Genomic DNA, 18,948 nt, shown 5'->3' with positions numbered 1-18,948 from the left:
CATACCTCCTTCCACCTGCTCCCTACTCTCACTACAGTTCAGATTGCCATCTGCAGACACAGTCCACGGAGACTCCTGCTTGGCCTCACCTGTCAGCCTGTCCATAACCACTGCAAACAAGAAGGGGCTCAGAGCCGATCCCTGATGTAATCCCACCCTCACCTTGAATCCATCTGTCACTCTTACTGCACACCTCACCTCACCACTGTCTTGCTGTCCTTATGTCCTGCACCACCCTCACATACTTCTCTGCTACTCCTAAAATATCACAGTTCCTCTCTTGGCATCCTATCATGTGCTTTATAGATCCACAAAAGACAGTGCAACTCCTTCTGACCTTCTCTATACTTTTCCATCAACACTCTGAAAGCAAAAAATTCCATGTGTAGTGCTCTTTCTTGGCATGAAGCCATCCTGCTGCTCACTGATTGTCACTTCTCTTCTTAGCCTAATTTCAGCAACTCTTTCCCATAGCTTAATGTTATGGTTAATCAACTTTATCCCTCTGTAGTTGTACATCACCCTTCTTCTTTAAAATTGATAGCAGTACACTTCTTCTGGACCAGCTGCTTTTTCACTCTTCGTCCTCTTCATAGCTGCCCTCACTTCCTCCTTATTAACCCTCTGTATTTCCCGTTTCACTAACTTTTCTCCATCTATCCTCCTCTCCTCTACATTCATAGCTCCATAACCCATCCTTCTATTTTCTCAGCACACTCTCTTCACTTGTTAGCACTTTGCCATCTCTAACTTTAACCACCTCCTTTCCAGCTCAAGCTCTTTGTCTAGCCAATCGATACAAGTCCTTTTCTTCTTCCATTAATACAAATACAAGAAGTACTGACTTACAGTCATGTAAACGTGCTGGCCAAATTAACCAAGACTTAAACGGAATACATTTCCTGTATTTTGTTTTATTTTATTTTAATTTGTTTTGTAAGTAAACCATATTGTTTCGCTTTATTTTAGTTTACTTTTTTTTTTTTTTTTTTACAATAACATACCCTGTTTTTACAATAACAGTTTTTACAATAACATACCCTGTGGCTCATGCGTCACATTTCTCAGACGTAACAGACGTTTGTAACGATCTTTAAAACTCAACTACAACTCCCAGAATACCCTATCAACGGCGAGCAAACCGTTCAAACCAGCGAGTGGCAGCACATTTTGTACACGTTGGTACCTCCCTACGCGTAGCGCTCGGTTCACTGTATTGCAGGTGCTTTGCATAAGGGAGTTGCTTTCGTCTTAACAGTGTACAACACGTTACCTGAAGTCATGGCTGACCAGGTGGCCGCCATGTGTGAGCAGCTTGTGAAAGCTGTGAATGTGATTATGGACGCAGAAACAAGTCAAATTTACCGACTGGAGGCCCTAAAGGTAGCATCGTTAATGCTTGCTAGCTAGCTGCTAAGTTCGCTGAGCTCGTCATTCATTTGTGAAAGGAGAATAATTCACCGGCGTAGCTGAATAAATAGGGTTTTTATGCGTGGTTTCTTAGTAACAGCTCTGTTTATACGGTTCATATATGTTACTTTAGTCTGCAGTGATGGTAGCTGCTTGTATTGCGAGCTAGCCGGCATGCCACGACCATCACCTCAACAACACAGCCAGTGTGGACCCGTATTCATTCCATGTCCATGTGGTAAAAAGACAGAGGTCGATTTAATGAGGGCAGCTGACTAATTCCAGCTAATTCTGTCCCCGAGAATATCTCAAAACCCAATTGGGAGATTGGCTCTCTGCTATTCAAGTATTTATTATAATGCTTGTGAATTAGCTGTTGCTATCTGACGGATCACACGTGTATGGTAGTGTTGAGTTCATCTAAGTATTTGTTTAAAGTCTTATAACATGTGCTGGTCTATGAAATTACATCGGTTCTTTTTTTCACCCCAACAGTTTTGTGAGGAGTTTAAAGAGACGAGCTCCTTGTGTGTCCCATGTGGCTTACAATTAGCTGACAAAACCCAGGCAGCTGTAGTGAGACACTTTGGTTTGCAAATCCTGGAGCATGTCATCAAGTGAGTGGACGATAACTGGCATAAATGTAATAAAAGAAATGCATGATTGAATGTTTGACAGAAAGTTAATGTCGCTCTGTAGGTTCAGGTGGAACAACATGCAGCAACAGGAAAAAGTCCACCTGAAGGACTGCGCCATGCAGCTGTTATCAAATGTAAGTGAAATTGGTGAAAAGGCTGTTAACAACACATCACAGTTGTTCCTCTCTGATGCTGGTTATTGTGTCTTTTCAGGGTACTCATTCGATCCTGGAGGAGGAGAGCCACATCAAAGATGCCCTGTCACGAATTGTTGTGGAAATGATAAAGAGAGAATGGCCTCAGCATTGGCCAGATATGCTGAAAGAGATGGAGACTCTCACTAAACAAGGAGTGAGTAACTTGTATGTTGCAGGAAGCTCACTGTTACTGCATCCTACTTGTTTCCTCAGCCGGCATGGATTCAATTTGAATATGAGAATGGAATAACTCGCATGCAAATAAGGACCAGTCAAAGATTACTCATTCATTTTCCTATTACTTCATCATGTAAACTTGGGCATTGATAGATATCGTCATCTTCCAAATGTGAACCTAACATCCTTTTTCCGCTTCCTTGTTTTATCACTGGAAGCTAAAGCATTCAGCATTGGGTTTACATTTGTTTCTTCCCCTTCATTCAGACATACAACACTGGGGGGATGACCCATGGTATTTTTTTTTTTTTTTTTTAAACTTGTAGCTATATTTTGATAATTAGAGAACCTACATCCTGTGTTTTTTTTTTTTTTTTTTTTTTTTTTTTTTTTTTTTTTTTTTTTATGGGAATGTATCCATACTTCAGTAGACTGATCACTTGTTTAACTGTAACCCAGTGTCAGCTCACCTGACTGAAGTGAAGTACACACTGTCATTTGATCTAAGAACCTGACTGATTATTTAAAGTTTTTTTTTTTTTTTTTTTTTTTTTTTTTAATATACCACCTTCAGAAAACAGAGCTTGTGACAAAAGCAAAATACTAAATTCCAAAAGAAAATCATAAAGAAAAAGCAAGCAGGATCTTCCATCCATCCATTTTCTTTAACTTATCCAGCTGAGGATAGCAGGGAGGCTGGAGCCTTTCCTTGCAGTCATATGGTGCGAGGCAGGGTACACCCTGGACAGGCTGCCGGTCCATCGCAGGGCTAGCACAGAGAGACGGACGACCATTCACACCTACAGCCAGTTTAGAATCTCCAATTAACCTAACCCCACTAACTGCATGTCTTTGGACTGTGGGAGGAAGCCGCAGTGCCAGAGAGAACCCACGCAGACACCGGGAGAACATGCAAACTCCACACAGAGAGGCCCTGGCCAGATGGTGGGTTCGAACCCAGGACCTTCTTGCTGTGCTAACCACCACGCTACTGTGCTGCCCTTGGAAGGGGATCCTGTTGGGGAGAATTTATTAGTAGTAATTAAAGTTATTATTGCTGTATATAAAAGATGGGCAAAACCAGCCAACTGTGGCTTTACCCATTAAATTTGAGCTTGGCATTTTAAAACATTACATTAATCTTTTTGATGCTACTGTTTTGGAATCAGATGTGATCATATTTGGATGAGAGGGTGGAGTGTTTTTTTTATAAGCTAAGGGTAATAAGCTTGCATTTATAAACATTATTTTTTGGGGGGCATTTTAAACATGGACGTCAATAGGAAGTGAAGCCAGCCTCAAGTGGCCATTAAAGGAACTGCAGGTTCTTTCACTTTGCGTTGGCTTCCTTTTTTGGTCTTGGAGGTTGCTGCTTGGTAAATGCATGCAGCGTTCTCACTTTGTAATCCCTCGTGGATGTTTTTTTGTGCTATTTGAAGCTAAAATTGTGTGATAGACTCAGAAAAGTACTCAGAAAAGTACTTTTAAAAAGGTGAGTGAGGACTTTGTTGGTGCTGGAAGGTCGGTTTGCGCCTCTGACAGTGGCGCGAAAGCAGTGTTTTTTGCTCTGTATGATTATGAGCCAGTGTTGATGCTGAAATGTGATGTTCAGGCAAAAGTCTGTTCAACACAAATGTTTTTACATAAAGGAACAGCTTTGAGGTTTCCTAAGAACTGTTTTTATGATGCTTGGGGCGTTCTCTAAAAATATAATGCAAGTTAAAATGCTAGAGAAATGTATACAGTTTGTAGTCTTGAGCGTGCTTATCCTTTAATGTGATTACAAGCAGTCAAATTTGTGCCATGTTTTAAAGGATGCTTAAATATTATTAGGTTGGATTCACCTTCATGGACCAGGGTGAGCATTCACACACGTTTTTGATGCTCTCGTGCTTGATTTGTCACAAAGCACCTCTTTAAAGACTCCTATTACAGCCACATAAAGATAAATGAAGGGGAATCAAGATAAACTGAACTTCCTCTTTGCCTTTCATAGGAGGCCCAGACAGAGCTGGTCATGCTGATCCTTTTGAGGCTGGCTGAGGATGTGATCACCTTCCAGACGTTGCCTACCCAGCGACGCAGAGACATACAGCAGACACTCACCCAAAACATGGAAAGCATCTTCAGTTTCATGATGGGCATTCTGCAAGTTAATGTTGAGGACTATCGTAAATTGGTCAGTGGAATCCAATCCTTATTTATGTTGCAAGAAAGTAGAAAGAAGAGTGACTAAAATATGTCTGCTCTGTTTTTTAAATCTAGAAAGGGTCACCTGGACATGAACTACAGGTAAGAAAGCATTAGCGCATGTCTGCTCTGAAATTATAAACATTATTGCTCCATTTGATTATGCCGCATTACTTACTTCTAATTTTTCCACACAGCTGAGAGCTCACTGTCGAGTTGCTGTGGCTACGCTAAATACACTCGCGGGCTACATAGACTGGGTCTCTCTGGTGTACATAACCTCCAGAAACTGTCATCTGCTGGAGATTCTGTGTCTTCTGCTGAGTGAGCCGGAGCTGCAGCTCGAGGCAGCAGAGTGTCTGCTCATTGCTTTGAGCCGCAAGGTGAGGCCCAGGAATTGCTCACGATAGCTGTCGAGAGATAATTTTGTCTCTGTCAAATAGGTACTGTGTGGAAATCTTACAAAAATAAAAATCTGCAGCTCTTTAGGGATCCAGAACAACAGTGCCAGCATGTGGCCGTTTAAAAGGTGCATGAATTCCCAGACAAGCTCACCAGTTTTCCAGTTTCTTTTCACAGCAGCTTTCATCAGTTGGATCCACTGAATTTACTAAATGCCTTTTTGTATTTTTCCTTTTGACGGACCAAGTTGTAAAAACCTCTGTTATGTTGTAATTTTGTAAATGCAGTGATCATGAGACATATTTATTGGTGGTATATTTGAAGCAGCAACTCAGTTAAAATTGGCAAATACACATAAAATTAAGAAGGTATTTTCAGCTGCTCCTGTATTTCCCAGAGTGGGGTCGCCATAGCAGATGGATCAGCTTGTTTGATTTGGTAAAAATGTCATGTGGGATGCCCTTATTGACGCAACACTTGCATTTCTGCGGGCTTGGATAAATGGGAGGCCATACTTCAGCAATAAGAGTACACTAGCTTATGAACTCCTGCGGCTGCGTTTGTGTCTCTTCTTGGTCTTTCATGCCTGTTAAATACACAGAAAATAGTTTGCATTTATGAGGACATGAACACAAAACATAAATAGAAGCACCGACTGTGTGGTCATGGAGGGCAGTTTCTCCCAGGGTAGTGATCACAGTCACCAAAAGGGTCTGAATGTGGGATGTCCTGATCCTACTTCACCCAGAGGATTCCTGCGATATTAAAAGGGCACAGCTGCACCTATGATCGCGTACTGATCACAGACACTCCAATATTATATTGTATGCTTAATGTTGTGTTATGAAATGGACAGATGGCTGTTTTCAGTGCTGCCTGCAAATTATTTATTGTTATGGTGTTCTGATTTGTCAAAATGATGGATGGCCTCCAGATTTTTCTATCATTGTTTAAAAATAAAAAAATTCAAGAATGGGGAAATATTTGTTTAACGTGATCTCTGTCATGGTTTATTTAATCTTGATGCACTTAGAGATTTTACCATTAAAATAACTCCTTTTTTTTTTGTTTAGAATTTAGAGGCTTTCTAGTTGGGATGTAAAATGGCCTTGTTAATTGCAGCACCCTGGATAAGATCAGTAATAATACATTATGGTGACCTATAGCTTATTGTCAGTGGATATTTACAGTAAACTACCAATACCAACATGTTTTTAATCCTGCCATCTTGCCACAGGGCAAGCAAGAAGAGAGGAAGCCGTTCATGCTTTTGTTTGACGACGTGGCCATCCAGTATATCCTTTCAGCAGCCCAGTGAGTACAGTTGCTTCTCTGTGTCTCTGCAGGCTTCATGCCCCCGCTTCTACTGCAGTTTAATTTTGTGTGTCTGCTTACAGGTCAGCAGATGGGCTGGCTCTATGTCAGAAATCCACAGAATCACAGTAAGTAAAGTGACATATCTACCAACTGAAGAGCAAAAACAGGTGTAGTTTGTTGGTTTTAGTTTTAAGTACATCTGGCTGTGACACAGAATCCTCTATGTGTACCTCTAGAGCAGTGGAGGTGGTGGAGCGCCGCTACGTCTTCCTGAAGAGGCTCTGTCAGGTCCTGTGTGCTTTGGGAGGTCAGCTTTGCTCATTAGTGGTAAGTTTGCCCCCCCCCCCTTATTTTTTATATATATATATATATATATATATATATATATATATATATATATATATATATATATATATATATATATATATATATATATATATAGTGGTTTAGACATTGTTTTTAAAGTTGAAGGGTGGGTAACAGTGGGGATCATCGTCTCTCTGCAGGGATCAGATGTAGATGTTGAAGTACCTGCAAATCTGAGCAAGTACATGGAAGCCCTTTTAGCCTTTACTACACATTCCAGTCAGGTGAGATGCCTAAAAAAAAAAAAAAAAAAATAACAATGAAGTAAGACTACATTTGAGTGTTGTAATTATTGTGTGGTCTTTACCTTACAATTAAAGCACCTAGAAGCAACTGTTTGTCGTGACTGCTTTTCTCTTTATTTTCCTGCAGTTTTTAAAGTCCTCCACCTTGGCGACATGGGGAGCTTTGTTCAGACATGAGACTCTGTCAAAAGATGCAGTTGTTGTTGAGATTGCCATCAGATTCCTCAGAACATCTATGACCAACCTAGTCAAGGCAAGGCACTGGTGACAGCAACATTATTCTCAGTGTGACTTCAAGCCAAACAAGGTGTTAATAACTCATTCATCTGTCTTCCTGTCTCTAGACTGGGTTCCCATCTAGAGAAGATAACCCAAGTTGCGAGTACTCCCGCGTGGACTTTGATAGTGATGAGGATTTCAACTTTTTCTTTAATTGTAAGTGCTGAGGATTCAATTTTTGCTTCAGTTATTGTAATACTTTTATTTTATGCATGCTTTGTTTCTTTTGGTGCTTCACAGCTTTCCGAGCGCAGCAAGGAGAGGTTTTGAGGAGTGCATGTCGCGTTGTTCCTCTAGAGGCTTTCCAGATAGGAGCGGAATGGTTACAGTATCAAATTACCAGCCCGATAGATACTGGAGATACCACATGTAAGTACTTTTTGCCACAGTACCAAAGAGAGAAACTGACTGCTGTTTTCAGATGTGTTTTGGTTTACTGCTTGGAGGGATTTTAATGGGCATATGCTGATAGATTTCATTCATCATGTAAAATATGTAATAATATTGGAATAATTTTGGGCTAGAGAGAATTACGATACTAGTGCAAGTGCCAAAGCCAGTTCAGGTATAGCAAACTTATTTTGCTAGTAACACATGAACAGTACAGTATATTTTTGAGTCTTTTAAGGACACTAAGCAAAAACTAGGGAGCACCGATATATTAGTGGCTGATATTGACCCTGTTGCCTGATATCGGAGAACTGTTTTTTGTGCAATGCATTGCCAGCAAAACCTAAAACATAAGATTCATTTACATATTGATGGATAAATAAACACACCTCACTTTGCACTTCTCTAGCTAAGACTGCAGAGGGCCTGTGTTCCCTCCTGTCTCCTTCAGTGGTCCAGTGGGATGCAATGACAGTTTTTGTGGAGTGCATGTTCTCACAGATTGTCAAAAGTCTGGAAGAGGAGGTAAAGGAATACATTTTCTGTACCACAACAGAAATAGCAGTGTACAAGTAATGGTAGTTAAACTAATGTGAAGGCTTTCCCTCCTTCTGCCTTAAACTGCAGAAGTTGCCCATCGATCAGAGCATGGAGCTGCTGCAAGCCCTGCTGAACTACGAGACCAAAGACCCGCTCATCTTGTCCTGTGTGCTCACCAATGTCTCTGCCCTCTTCCCATTTGCTGTACACAGAACGCACTTCCTGCCACAGGTCCTCATCAAGGTCAGCTGAGTTGTTATTGGTTTCTGTATAACGTTTACTTTGTAAATCCAGTTTGTCAAAATCAATCAGGAAGTTCTTGTCTCACATTGTTGCTTGGTGTATGTTTCTTGTGCTTATACTCTAGAAGAGTTTATTTTAATATGTGGACCTTGAATTATTTTTTTGTTCCTACAGCTCTTTAAAGCCGTCACATTTGCAATTGATCAGGAAACCAAAGTAAGTTTCCTTCACAGAGCCATTTTTCCTTAATCTTTCATGACATATATGAAAAAATAAATGTATTCTCTTGCTGCTGTCTAAAGGCACCTTGGACTCGAGCTGTGAAGAATGTAAGGAGGCACGCCTGTTCTTCCATCATAAAAATCTGCCGGGATTACCCACAGTATATGTTGGTAATGGTCTTTCTATTCCAGTTAAATTATCATTGGATGTATTTTCTTGAAGTGCACTTTGCTATATGGGATTAAGTAAATGTCACTATCTTTTTTTTTTTTTTTTTTTTTTTTTTTTTTTTTATACCTTCTACAGCCTTGTTTTGAGATGTTTTACAACCATGTGAAGGAGCTGTTTTCGAGTGGAGTCACGGTCACTCACATGGAGAAATGTTCCCTGATGGAAGCTCTGGTTCTCATCAGTAACCAGTTCAAAGACTTTGAGAAGCAGAAGGCATTTGTAGATGAACTGATGGCCTCAGTGACTGCAGAGTGGACCTCAGATGAAATTCGGCAGTGAGTCTAAAACTGTTTTTTTGCCTCAAATTGTACCTGATGCGATTGAATGTTGTGATGGATAATAGTTTCCTCTTCTTTGTGTTTCAGTGTGCTATGGGACCCAGCCACATTCCTGTCCTTTATTGGGGCAGATAAGGTGGTCACAGAGGAACGTGAAGATAGAGATATGAGCTTTAATAGAGGGAGAGTAAGTGTATAGGGGTGAACTAAGTTAAGGATCCTACCAATCAAGATCACTGTAGGTTTGCTTATTTAACTTTTATTTAATGACAAAGTATTTCAAACTAGTTATGTTTTAAACACTGAAAGAAGCCACATGTTCTTGTTTTGGACCCTCACGACATCATACATGTGCACACTTTCCAGAGCATTTGGTCACTAACAGAGCTTGTTTTTACTGATGTGTAAACCTTCCAGACAGAACATGCCATGTTTTTTTTTTTTTTTTTTTTTTTTTTTTTTTTTTTTTTTTTTTTTTTTCCTTTCCCCACCAGTAATAAAAGCTCAGATTTCAAATTCTGACGCACCTTTTGACTTATCCTTGGAGTTTGTTTTTAGAAATAAGCAAATGTCAAAGTCACCTGGCTGTAGGCCTTTAGGCTACGTAGCAGTTGTGTGACTGTAAATGGGTGTAGCAGGGCTTTAAACCTAATCTAATGCAGCATGCTTAAATTTGCTGATTAGAGTTAAAAACAGACTGCAGCTGTGGCTCATGCATTGTTTTATTTATTTATTAGCTTTTGTTGGGTATTTGGTGATAAAAATGGGCAAACTAAAAATGGTAACTTTTAGATATAACAAGAAATTACAAGGCAGGCTGTTGAAAATCTATAGTCATGTTATAAGAATGGATAAAAATAGGGTAGCGTGTAACTGCTTAATCCTCTTTTGTTTAATCTTCTTCTAGTTGAGCTTCTGTTTGTATGCCATATTGGCGGTGGTGAAGCGGGCACGGTGGCCTGCAGACCTGGAGGAGGCCAAGGCTGGTGGCTTTGTTGTGGGGTACACTCCTGCTGGAGCTCCCATGTACAGAAACCCCAGCACTGCCCAGTTTCTGGTTTTGCTGCCCAACTTACTGGCACTAATCAGGTGCGCCTGTGGCATGATGTTATACAAAGTCCCATTTTATATTAAAAACTAGTATTCATCCTTTTTACCATACCAATATATTGATCATTGACCTGCCTCTCATTATTCGTCTCTGCAGGACTCAGAACAGTCTTTTCATGCCGGAGAACATGGCTCGTCTCAGTGAGACCTTCAGCAGAGCCCATGAGATCATGGATAGTGAGAAGAAAGTGGTTCTTGGTAAGAGGAGCCTTTTGCCAAAAGTGAGCCGTCACCTAAAAAAAAAGATTGTGGTCAAACCTCCCTGTGTGCCATTTACAGGTCTCTCTCATCATCTTTATCATATTTACGACTCTCCTGTGTATAAAACCAACATAGAGCGCATGCAGGGATTTTTCTGCACATTATATGATAACTGGTGAGAACTGTGGCTTTGAAAGCTTTATACCCCTAATTTTCTTGGCATCATACATCCTGTGCTGTTGCAGATTAAATTTACCTCCACTTTTTTAATCCATGCAGCTACCAAATCCTGGGAAGCGCAGGTGTGTCCCTCCAGCAGGAGTTCTACACCATTGACAAGTTGGCTGAAGGAATAGCTGGCTCTGCGTTTGTCTCCCTCGACCACATGCCTGACCACAGACTTCGCCCGATGATTCATATCCTTATTTGCGTTTGCTTCATTTGATTTGCTCAGTTTTTCCATGCTTCACTCAGTGGTTCGATGATACACATTTGCCTGTAAGACCTGACATGAATGACGCTGAGCTAAAGTTTTATATAAACATTCAATTTCCTTTACAAGTGTACGTCTGTTTCTGAGGCAGCTGGTGCTATCATGTCCTCAGGAGTACTATGAGAATCTGCTCTGCCCTCTGCTGGGACCATTATTTGGCTACATGCTGCAGGTTAGGAACTCCAAACCCTCTCTTCTCTTACTTATTATATAATAAACATATAATAACCTTTGCAACTCTAAATGTGCTAAATATCATGGCTTTGTTTCTTCTTACTGCTTCAGCGACTCAATATGAGGTGGCAGGTCATCAATCAGCGGACTTCTATCAAGTGAGTTTTGGTACAATGTTTGTGACCATATGAATTTTCAGTCCATAGCACAAATTTCACACAAATGCCCCAAATATAAACAAATATGGACTCGATCTGATCTGTATTTTTTCTGTAACAATGGGATTTTGTCAATTGCAGTTTAAAATAAAAATATATCATTGGTAAGGTTTGGTGAATATAATTCTTGGTTTCATTGTGTCAGATGCAAACTAGTGACCTATTTGTTGTGTTCTTAGTGGTGAGCACGAAGAGGAGGAATTGGTCAATCAGGAAAGCCAGGTGACGCAGGAGATGTTGGAGGAGCAAGTAGTACGCCTGCTGACGAGGGAGGTGCTAGAACTTCTCAGTAAGTATCAGTGTCTTTAGTATCTGCTCCCACTTGAATTACAGTTTGAAACAAGTTTATGTATTTGGTGGCTGGAGCTCAGTAGGTGGAGCAGGTCACCTACTAATCCAGTCTGCATGCCAAAGTATCCTTGAGCAGGATACTGAACCCCAAACTGCTTTCTGATGTGTTCTTTGTGAATGTGTGTGAATGTTGGATAGAAAGCACTTGGGCTTAGAAAAAAGTACCTGTATAAATGGGTGTGAAGGGGTGAATGAGGCATGTTGTATAAAGTCCTCCAAGTATAGTAGAAAAGTGCTAGATAAGAATGAGTCCTTTTACCATTTATCAAGTACACATCCTGTTTAAAGATTGAAGGGTTTGGCACTGGAATAGAATACTTGATGCAAATGTAAGTTATATTTATAACAATGCTGTTACAGTTGTTTTAATGTTGCAGTATTGATTTCTTTACTGAAGTTAATGATATGCATGGCTTATTAATTGTTCAAATGCACTTCTGTTACATTGTAAATTTAACTTTTTGGAGCTAACACTGATTTCAGAGCACAGTAAAGTGCAAAGATCAGTCATCATTCAAAGATGGAGCTGAGTGAGACTCTACAGTTTGTAGTAGATTCTTTCCAGTAAGATTTGTATTGGTGATAACTTTATACTTGAGTTTAATTCACAAGGCAAACCCTGCTTTACACAAACATAACACTGCATGGTGCTGCTTCTGCAGTGTTTGACATGTACAGTCACACAAACTGGTTTTGAACCCTTACCAGAATTTTTGTTATGATTACTCATAAACTACACCTTTTGAAATTGCCAACAAACACAGTCTGACTAATGACAGACAAACAGTTTGTGCTTTTTTGTGTCATTATTGAACATATTGAGATGTTACTCACAGTCCAGGCTGGAGGAAGTAAGTGAAGAACTGTGTTAATGACTTATCCAAAAGTTCCTGGAGCCATTTGCTTCAATTAAGGAGATACAACAGGAACTGTTTGTTTGCTGAGATTTCCCCTTCCTGTAAGGAAAGTCATACGTCTGTTTTTCTCAAAAAAGACTGTTAGATAACATCTGATTGAGGATGTTGTTGCTAAAGTGGAGTATAAGCTACTAAATTTAAGAGTTCACTTTTTCCAGCCTAAATTGTGAGTGACTGTTCAATGTACTTGCAAATTAGTTTATTTAAATGAAATCTATAATATTTTCCTACTAAATGACTGTTGCTGTTTTCATTTCACTTTACTGTGCATTCTACAGTGAAAATAACAAAAGCATTGTGCTGTCTATGAAGGTGTTTTTGTTTTGTTGCACACAACTGTTTGATTAGCTTTTAAAGTGGGAAGTTCAGTTGTTACAGCAGTATAATTGTCTCTTCCTGTTCTTTTAGCTGTGAGCTGTATTTCCAGAAAATTGGCTGAACCTGCAGCAAATAAGGAGGAAATAGATGGTAAGAGTAAAACTGTAAAGTTTGAGTCAGTTGGATGATTTTTATTTTGACCAGTCTTGTAATTTTTTTTTTTTTTTTACTTTGGCTTGTGATTTTCAAGAGGAAGAAATGATGATGGATTCAGCGCAAACAGCATCTCCTGCACAGCCCACAGAGGAGCTGACAGAGCTGGGGAAATGCCTGATGAAGCACGAGGTCAACCTGAAACTCATCGCCTAACATTCAGAGGACAGCACAGTCGCATATTCTCAAAAACTTAATGCTGCTTTTTCTTTTCTCAGAACCTCTACATGTCCCTGCTCACCCTGTCCTTCACCTCACTGTCCTGGAAGGACACCACAAACTGTCATCGCACGGCTTCCCTGGTCTGCTGGACTCTGCTGCGGCAGGTAACACACTTCATCTAACAGTTAGATATAAGGCAGGATCTTTTTTTTTAATTATTATAATAGCCTAGATCATTTTCAGAGAGCTGAGAACTGCACATTATAATAAAATGCTACTTAAGCAAGAATAAGTTGTGCATTTGCTTAGTATTGAGCATTTCAGCATCAGAGTATATACGTGTGATAGACATATAGCAGTGCCTGTGCTCATTGTAATTAAAGAGATTGTTAGGCAGCAGTGTGGCTCACTGAAGTAAAGAGTTTTTGGGTAACATTGGCGGTTTGTGGCACAGAGGACTGAATTACTACAGGCTTACACAGGAAATGCTAGTTGGCATCAGTACATTTTTTTTTTTTTTTATTTAAACTTTTTGAGGTTAAGAAAGGATAAATTGGAAGATTTTACATTATTTATGGATGTAGTTTAAGAGATTTATAAGGATGGGATGATTTATCAGCTTAACTTCTGTACTGGCCAAATACACTGTGGCAGTGGCTGATTTTTATCTATCGTTTTCCCATCAGTTTTGGATGGTGTGGCAAAGGACTTTGAAATAGTTATTAATTTATAATGAAGATGTCTTTGTTTCTCTGCAAAAAAAAAAAAAAAAAGAGGTAAGGAATACCAACAAAAACAAAATATACTAAACGTTGGTACTGGCATCGGCCAACAGTATCAAACAATCAGCACATCCCTAAAACAGCATCTTAAAAACCCATATTTTATTTACAAAGTACATAGTAAACATCAAATGTTTAAAGTGAGAAACACATTTAAAACCTGTGTATCCCTTTCAGCACTGATGGTGCGTTTCCAAATGTGTAAGCTGCCGGTTCCGTAGGCACTAATGCACCCCTGAACCATCAGAGATGCAGGTTTTTGAAATGAGCAGTGATAACAAGTCGCATGGTCCCTCTCCTCTTTTAGTCTGGAGGATGTGGCGTCCATGTTTTCCAAAAAGAATCTCAAATTTTGATTTGTCTGACCACAGAGCAGTTTTTCTGCTTTGCCTTAAATTGGCCCACAATTTCTTTTGCAGATTAGTCAACTTCTGTTCAGTTTTACTTCTGAGAAACTATCACTCTCTTAAGATACTGTTTATTTATTTTTATACCCAATCATGTTATTGACCTGTTGCTAATCAAACTAATCAGTTACAAAATGTTCCTCGAGCTGTTTCTTTTTAGTACCACTTACTTTTACTACCTTATCTCACTTTAAACATTTGATGTTTTCTATGTTCTATTGTGAATAAAACGTGTTTGAGATTTACAGATCATAGCATTCTGTTTTTATTTACATTTTATACAGTGTCCCAACTTATTCAGAATTGGGTGTGTATTTTTTTTTCCTCCTGATTTTGGCACCTGCCTGCTACTTATATTTTTTTTTTAAATGTGTCTCTGCCATGCCAAGCATTAATTATTTACACTGATGCTAATGATGACTTGAAGGGTGGCTGCAAAGGTATCTGACATTGTTTTATATTTCTAAATTTCTCTCATCTCTTCAGGTCGTAGGGGGTAATCTCCTCCCTGAAGCTGTCACATGGTTCTTTACCAGCGTTCTTAGGGGCCTTCAAGTTCATGGGCAGCATGAAGTCTGCAACTCTACTCTCACTCAGTTGGCCTTGCTTATCTATGAAAACCTGGTGAGGCAAATGACAAAAATGTCTGCTATATCTGCTCTTTATTTCTGTTTTTCCCATTCAGAAGAATATTTTATTTTTATTACTAATTAATCTGTTTTGATCTATTGAATGCCATAAAGTAATGAAAAAAGTCTTGCTCAGATTTAGACATTCTTATAGATGACAGTGAACTTGAAAAATGAAATGAAATGACAATGGAAAAAAGCATCAAATCATCACATTTGCAAAGCTTGAATTTTGCATGAAAAACTACTTCCTTTCAGAATCATCTGCTAAATTCATATTACTGTCTTTTAGGATGAAGCAAAAGTGACTTTCCTATGGAGATTGATGTAATAAATCCCTAAAGTTTAATTTCACCTTGCCTCCTGGTATTGCATATCTTTAAATTTCTTTGCTTATGTGTACGTCTGTGTGTCTCTGTTAGCGGCCTCGCTACATGGAGCTGAGAGGAGTGATGATCCAGATCCCAAACATCAGTTTAGAGGCTCTGGACCAGTATGATCACAGGCTCATGGACCCCAGTGCCCAGAAATTTGGAGACAAGAAGAGGAAAGACCAGTTCAAGAAGCTTATTGCAGGAACTGTTGGGGTAATGCTACATTTCCCCACAAGAGAGCAGTGCTTCTCTAGTATGTCTGGCTGTAGACGGCTCATTAGGGATAACCAAAGACACCGGCCTAATAGTGCAAGTCATTACTCAGCAGAGTGAATCTGGCTGTGTTGTAAATCTTCTGTTCTCAGCAGCAGAAAAATGCAGCAGCTCAACAGGGCCGGACAATCTAATGAAATTCTTTCTTGCAGGTCTTGGATAGCTCTGTTTAACCTTTCCTCTGCCTGTCCCCTGCCAACAGAAAGCTCTGTGCCAGCAGTTCAGGAAGGAGGTTCATATCCGGAATCTTCCATCGCTCTTTAAAAAGCCGAAGCCAGACAAGGATATAGTGGACAGTGAACCACTGGGCCTGACAGCTCTCTTCTCCCCTGAGAATGATACGCTGTAGGAACACAAAGTGGGCAAAGAAGAAGACTTCGCGCTGAGTGAAGACGGAGTTACGTGTGCGAACCGTGGTTTCTACTAAACATCCTCCAGATGGGGCAGTGTGACGCTACCTAACATATGTGTCAACACTCAGGGGTTTTCAATAGGTCGTCTTTTCTGTTAACCTTCATTGTGCCGCTCCTCTGTTAATCCTTAATAACAGCGAGTCATTTGCACAGGCAAGTATCACAGACTCGATGCCTTTTAGATCCTTTTGCAACAGTTCTTTGCACATAAATAAGACGTATAGAAGAAATCTGTAGGCATTATTTCAAATTGAAGGTCTTTTTTTTCTTGGTTTGTCTTCAAATAAGGATTCCCATTAATAATTGCACTGCCACAAAACTATTTTTATTTAGGACGGTCGTGCATTCTTATTTTACTTTGGGCCTTTTTCATTTTCAGTGTCTGTGTTTTCTCATTTCCTAACATCATGCCCAGGAGAGAAACTACTAAGCATAGTAACTAGCATCTAATGATACCCAATCAAGTGAAGCCAGTAAAGCAGATAGATGCACTGTTAACCCGATGAAGGAACAAGAATGCATGTCTGTGTTATGCGGCTTGTGGACCGGTGGAGACCTTTTGTTCTTTTAATAAAATAATAATCATTTCAGAGGTTAGTGTTGGCAGATACGTTGGGTGCCCATGCTGCTGCGGTGGAGCCTGTTACATCCCGTGTTGAAAGGAAAAACTCCAGAAAAAAACTTCTGGTGCACGTTTCTCTGTTCAGTTTGTGTGTGTTTGTTTTTTTCATTTAACTGGACCAGCTTGAATTTAGTTTGATTCTGAAGGATGTGCTGATGGTACCTCAAGTGTGACATCCCATATCATGGGCTAAAGTTCCTCTATCTATACATAAACTAAGAGGGGAAAACAGTAAATGGATTTTGTTTATGCGAATTATCATTGTAGTTGTAAATAGAATTTAAAAAAAACTGCTTTTTTTTTTTTTTTTTCCCCAGTTATCTTTGCCGAATATTCATATCAGCTAATTTAATGCAGAACACATATCATACTACAAATAATACAGCCACACTCTGTGCCAAAACACTCATTGTAAGTTTGTGACAGTTGTGTCTGATAAATCTAATTTACATTTAAATTAAAGAGTATTTAACAGTGGGCTCAACAACTAATGTGTAGCTTAATCCAAGTGTTCCTGTTGTGTTCTTGCTGTATTATTTTTTTTTTTTTTTTGTACTGGTTTTGCCAACCAGGAAGAAAGATGAACCAGCACTACATTCCTTTATTGTTTAAGGGATTGTTTTTCAGCATAATTTGTTGGATGAGTTTTTGCTCTTATGGAGCCATCAAGGCAGAGTTTGGTTTTTTTTTTTGTTTTTTTCTTTTGTTTTAACAATTTTAATATGCATGTAGACTTCTCTACATCTCAGATACTGTTAAACTTATAAACAAGTTGAAGTACTTGCTTAGAAATAGCAATTTTCCTTTAATTGTTGAATTGATTTGCCTGTCTTTGTGCTGATTGTTCACATGTGGCTATTTTTAAAATGTGTTCAACACTAAAATGTAATGTACAAAGGAGATAATAGGCTTTTTAAAAGTGTAGTGTGGTTTATATTTTTGTTGGTTTTGAATAAAATGAAAAATTCAGTTTTGTCATTCTAATTAGAGTTCATTGAAAAATAGTAAATTAAAACTGAATCTTATTTATTCATTACAATATGTTCACATTTATTTAGAAATTAATTTTCATATGCAGTATTTAAAACATTAAAATGACCAGCATGGGGGTCTAGCTTTGACTAATGAAAGTAAATCTTTAAAGGGGAAAAAATACATGTCAGTGTGAGCACAGGTGTGTTCAGACTCTGCTATACTCCATGGGTACTTGTACATTTAAAAAAAAAAAAATATATATATATATATATTATGGTACTGACAGCGATATTTACTTCTGATCATATATCACAAAAGCAGTAAATTCAAAGTGCACACAGTGCAGTTAATTTTCTCAAAAATATTCTAACCGTGTGTGCAACATGATTACATTAATAACAGACATAATTAAGTTAAACTACATAATACATTGTTACAGATGCTATTAAAATGCAAAACGTTTCTACACAGTAGTCCTTTTTTGCCAGGTCTCACCCCCCCCCCCCCCCCCCCCCCCCCCCCCCCCATTTATAGTCTAATTATCCAAGTACAGAAAAGAGACAGTAATCAATAAGTTTATAGTACATTCCCTAATACTGTACTTGTCATTTCTGCATCAAGCTGCTTCTGTCTGCTTTCATGTCAGTTTGATAAATTTTATAATCTTTAAAATGTGGTGCTCCTTAACTGCCTCAGTATTTACAATCATCAGTAACTATACTATCCTTTTTTTGGTGCGTATATTATGAAGAAATGTTGAATTAAGGAGCGATTCCATGATCATGTTTGCAAAATCTCCTTGGCCTCCGGAGATGCAGGAACGGCAGTTCTTACTCGGGTCGGTAGGGGACAGTAAAGCAGCATTTGCTATTTTCCAGCTGCAGAAAGATGCTGTAAATGAGAAGCAGCGAAGAAGAGCAATAATGAAGAAACGATGGCTCCCTGTAGGCTTTGGTATGTTGTGGTTCTTCCGTTTTGATAAGATTTGTTGGGAATTAACAAATAAATGTACTTGGGCTTAATATATCAGCAGGCAGGCGTTTGTACCTCGAAGTATTTAATGTCGCACACACAAAAAAACTTCTGAAAGTTGTCACAAGGGGGTCGTTAAAAAGTAAAAATACAAGTTTTGTGTGCATTTACTCGAATACTTCTACTCCTGTAAGTTTCATAGCGACTTTTACTACATTT

General features: G+C 39.1%; 1 protein-coding gene across 1 annotated transcript; it reads left to right on the top strand.

Annotated features, from left to right (window-relative positions):
* Positions 1-1,147: 1,147 nt before the first annotated feature.
* On the top strand, positions 1,148-17,707 carry xpo5 (exportin 5). Its single transcript, XM_030748671.1, has 33 exons — positions 1,148-1,383; positions 1,906-2,027; positions 2,110-2,182; positions 2,262-2,399; positions 4,419-4,601; positions 4,688-4,714; positions 4,810-4,995; positions 6,252-6,328; positions 6,412-6,456; positions 6,568-6,658; positions 6,838-6,921; positions 7,070-7,195; positions 7,287-7,377; positions 7,462-7,590; positions 8,021-8,136; positions 8,239-8,394; positions 8,569-8,610; positions 8,697-8,786; positions 8,923-9,122; positions 9,213-9,312; positions 10,033-10,214; positions 10,333-10,433; positions 10,515-10,611; positions 10,716-10,852; positions 11,004-11,101; positions 11,215-11,261; positions 11,501-11,610; positions 12,998-13,057; positions 13,158-13,252; positions 13,339-13,446; positions 14,958-15,095; positions 15,523-15,687; positions 15,950-17,707. The coding sequence occupies exons 1-33, from the start codon at positions 1,282-1,284 to the stop codon at positions 16,094-16,096; spliced, it is 3,663 nt and encodes a 1,220-aa protein (XP_030604531.1). The 5' UTR covers positions 1,148-1,281; the 3' UTR covers positions 16,097-17,707.
* Positions 17,708-18,948: the final 1,241 nt, after the last annotated feature.

The sequence above is a fragment of the Archocentrus centrarchus genome, chromosome 15 (assembly GCF_007364275.1).
Source record: "Archocentrus centrarchus isolate MPI-CPG fArcCen1 chromosome 15, fArcCen1, whole genome shotgun sequence".
In the NCBI taxonomy this organism is placed as follows: domain Eukaryota; kingdom Metazoa; phylum Chordata; class Actinopteri; order Cichliformes; family Cichlidae; genus Archocentrus; species Archocentrus centrarchus.
Note: the sequence above shows the minus strand (reverse complement) of the source record. Positions and strands in the feature narration are given on the sequence as shown.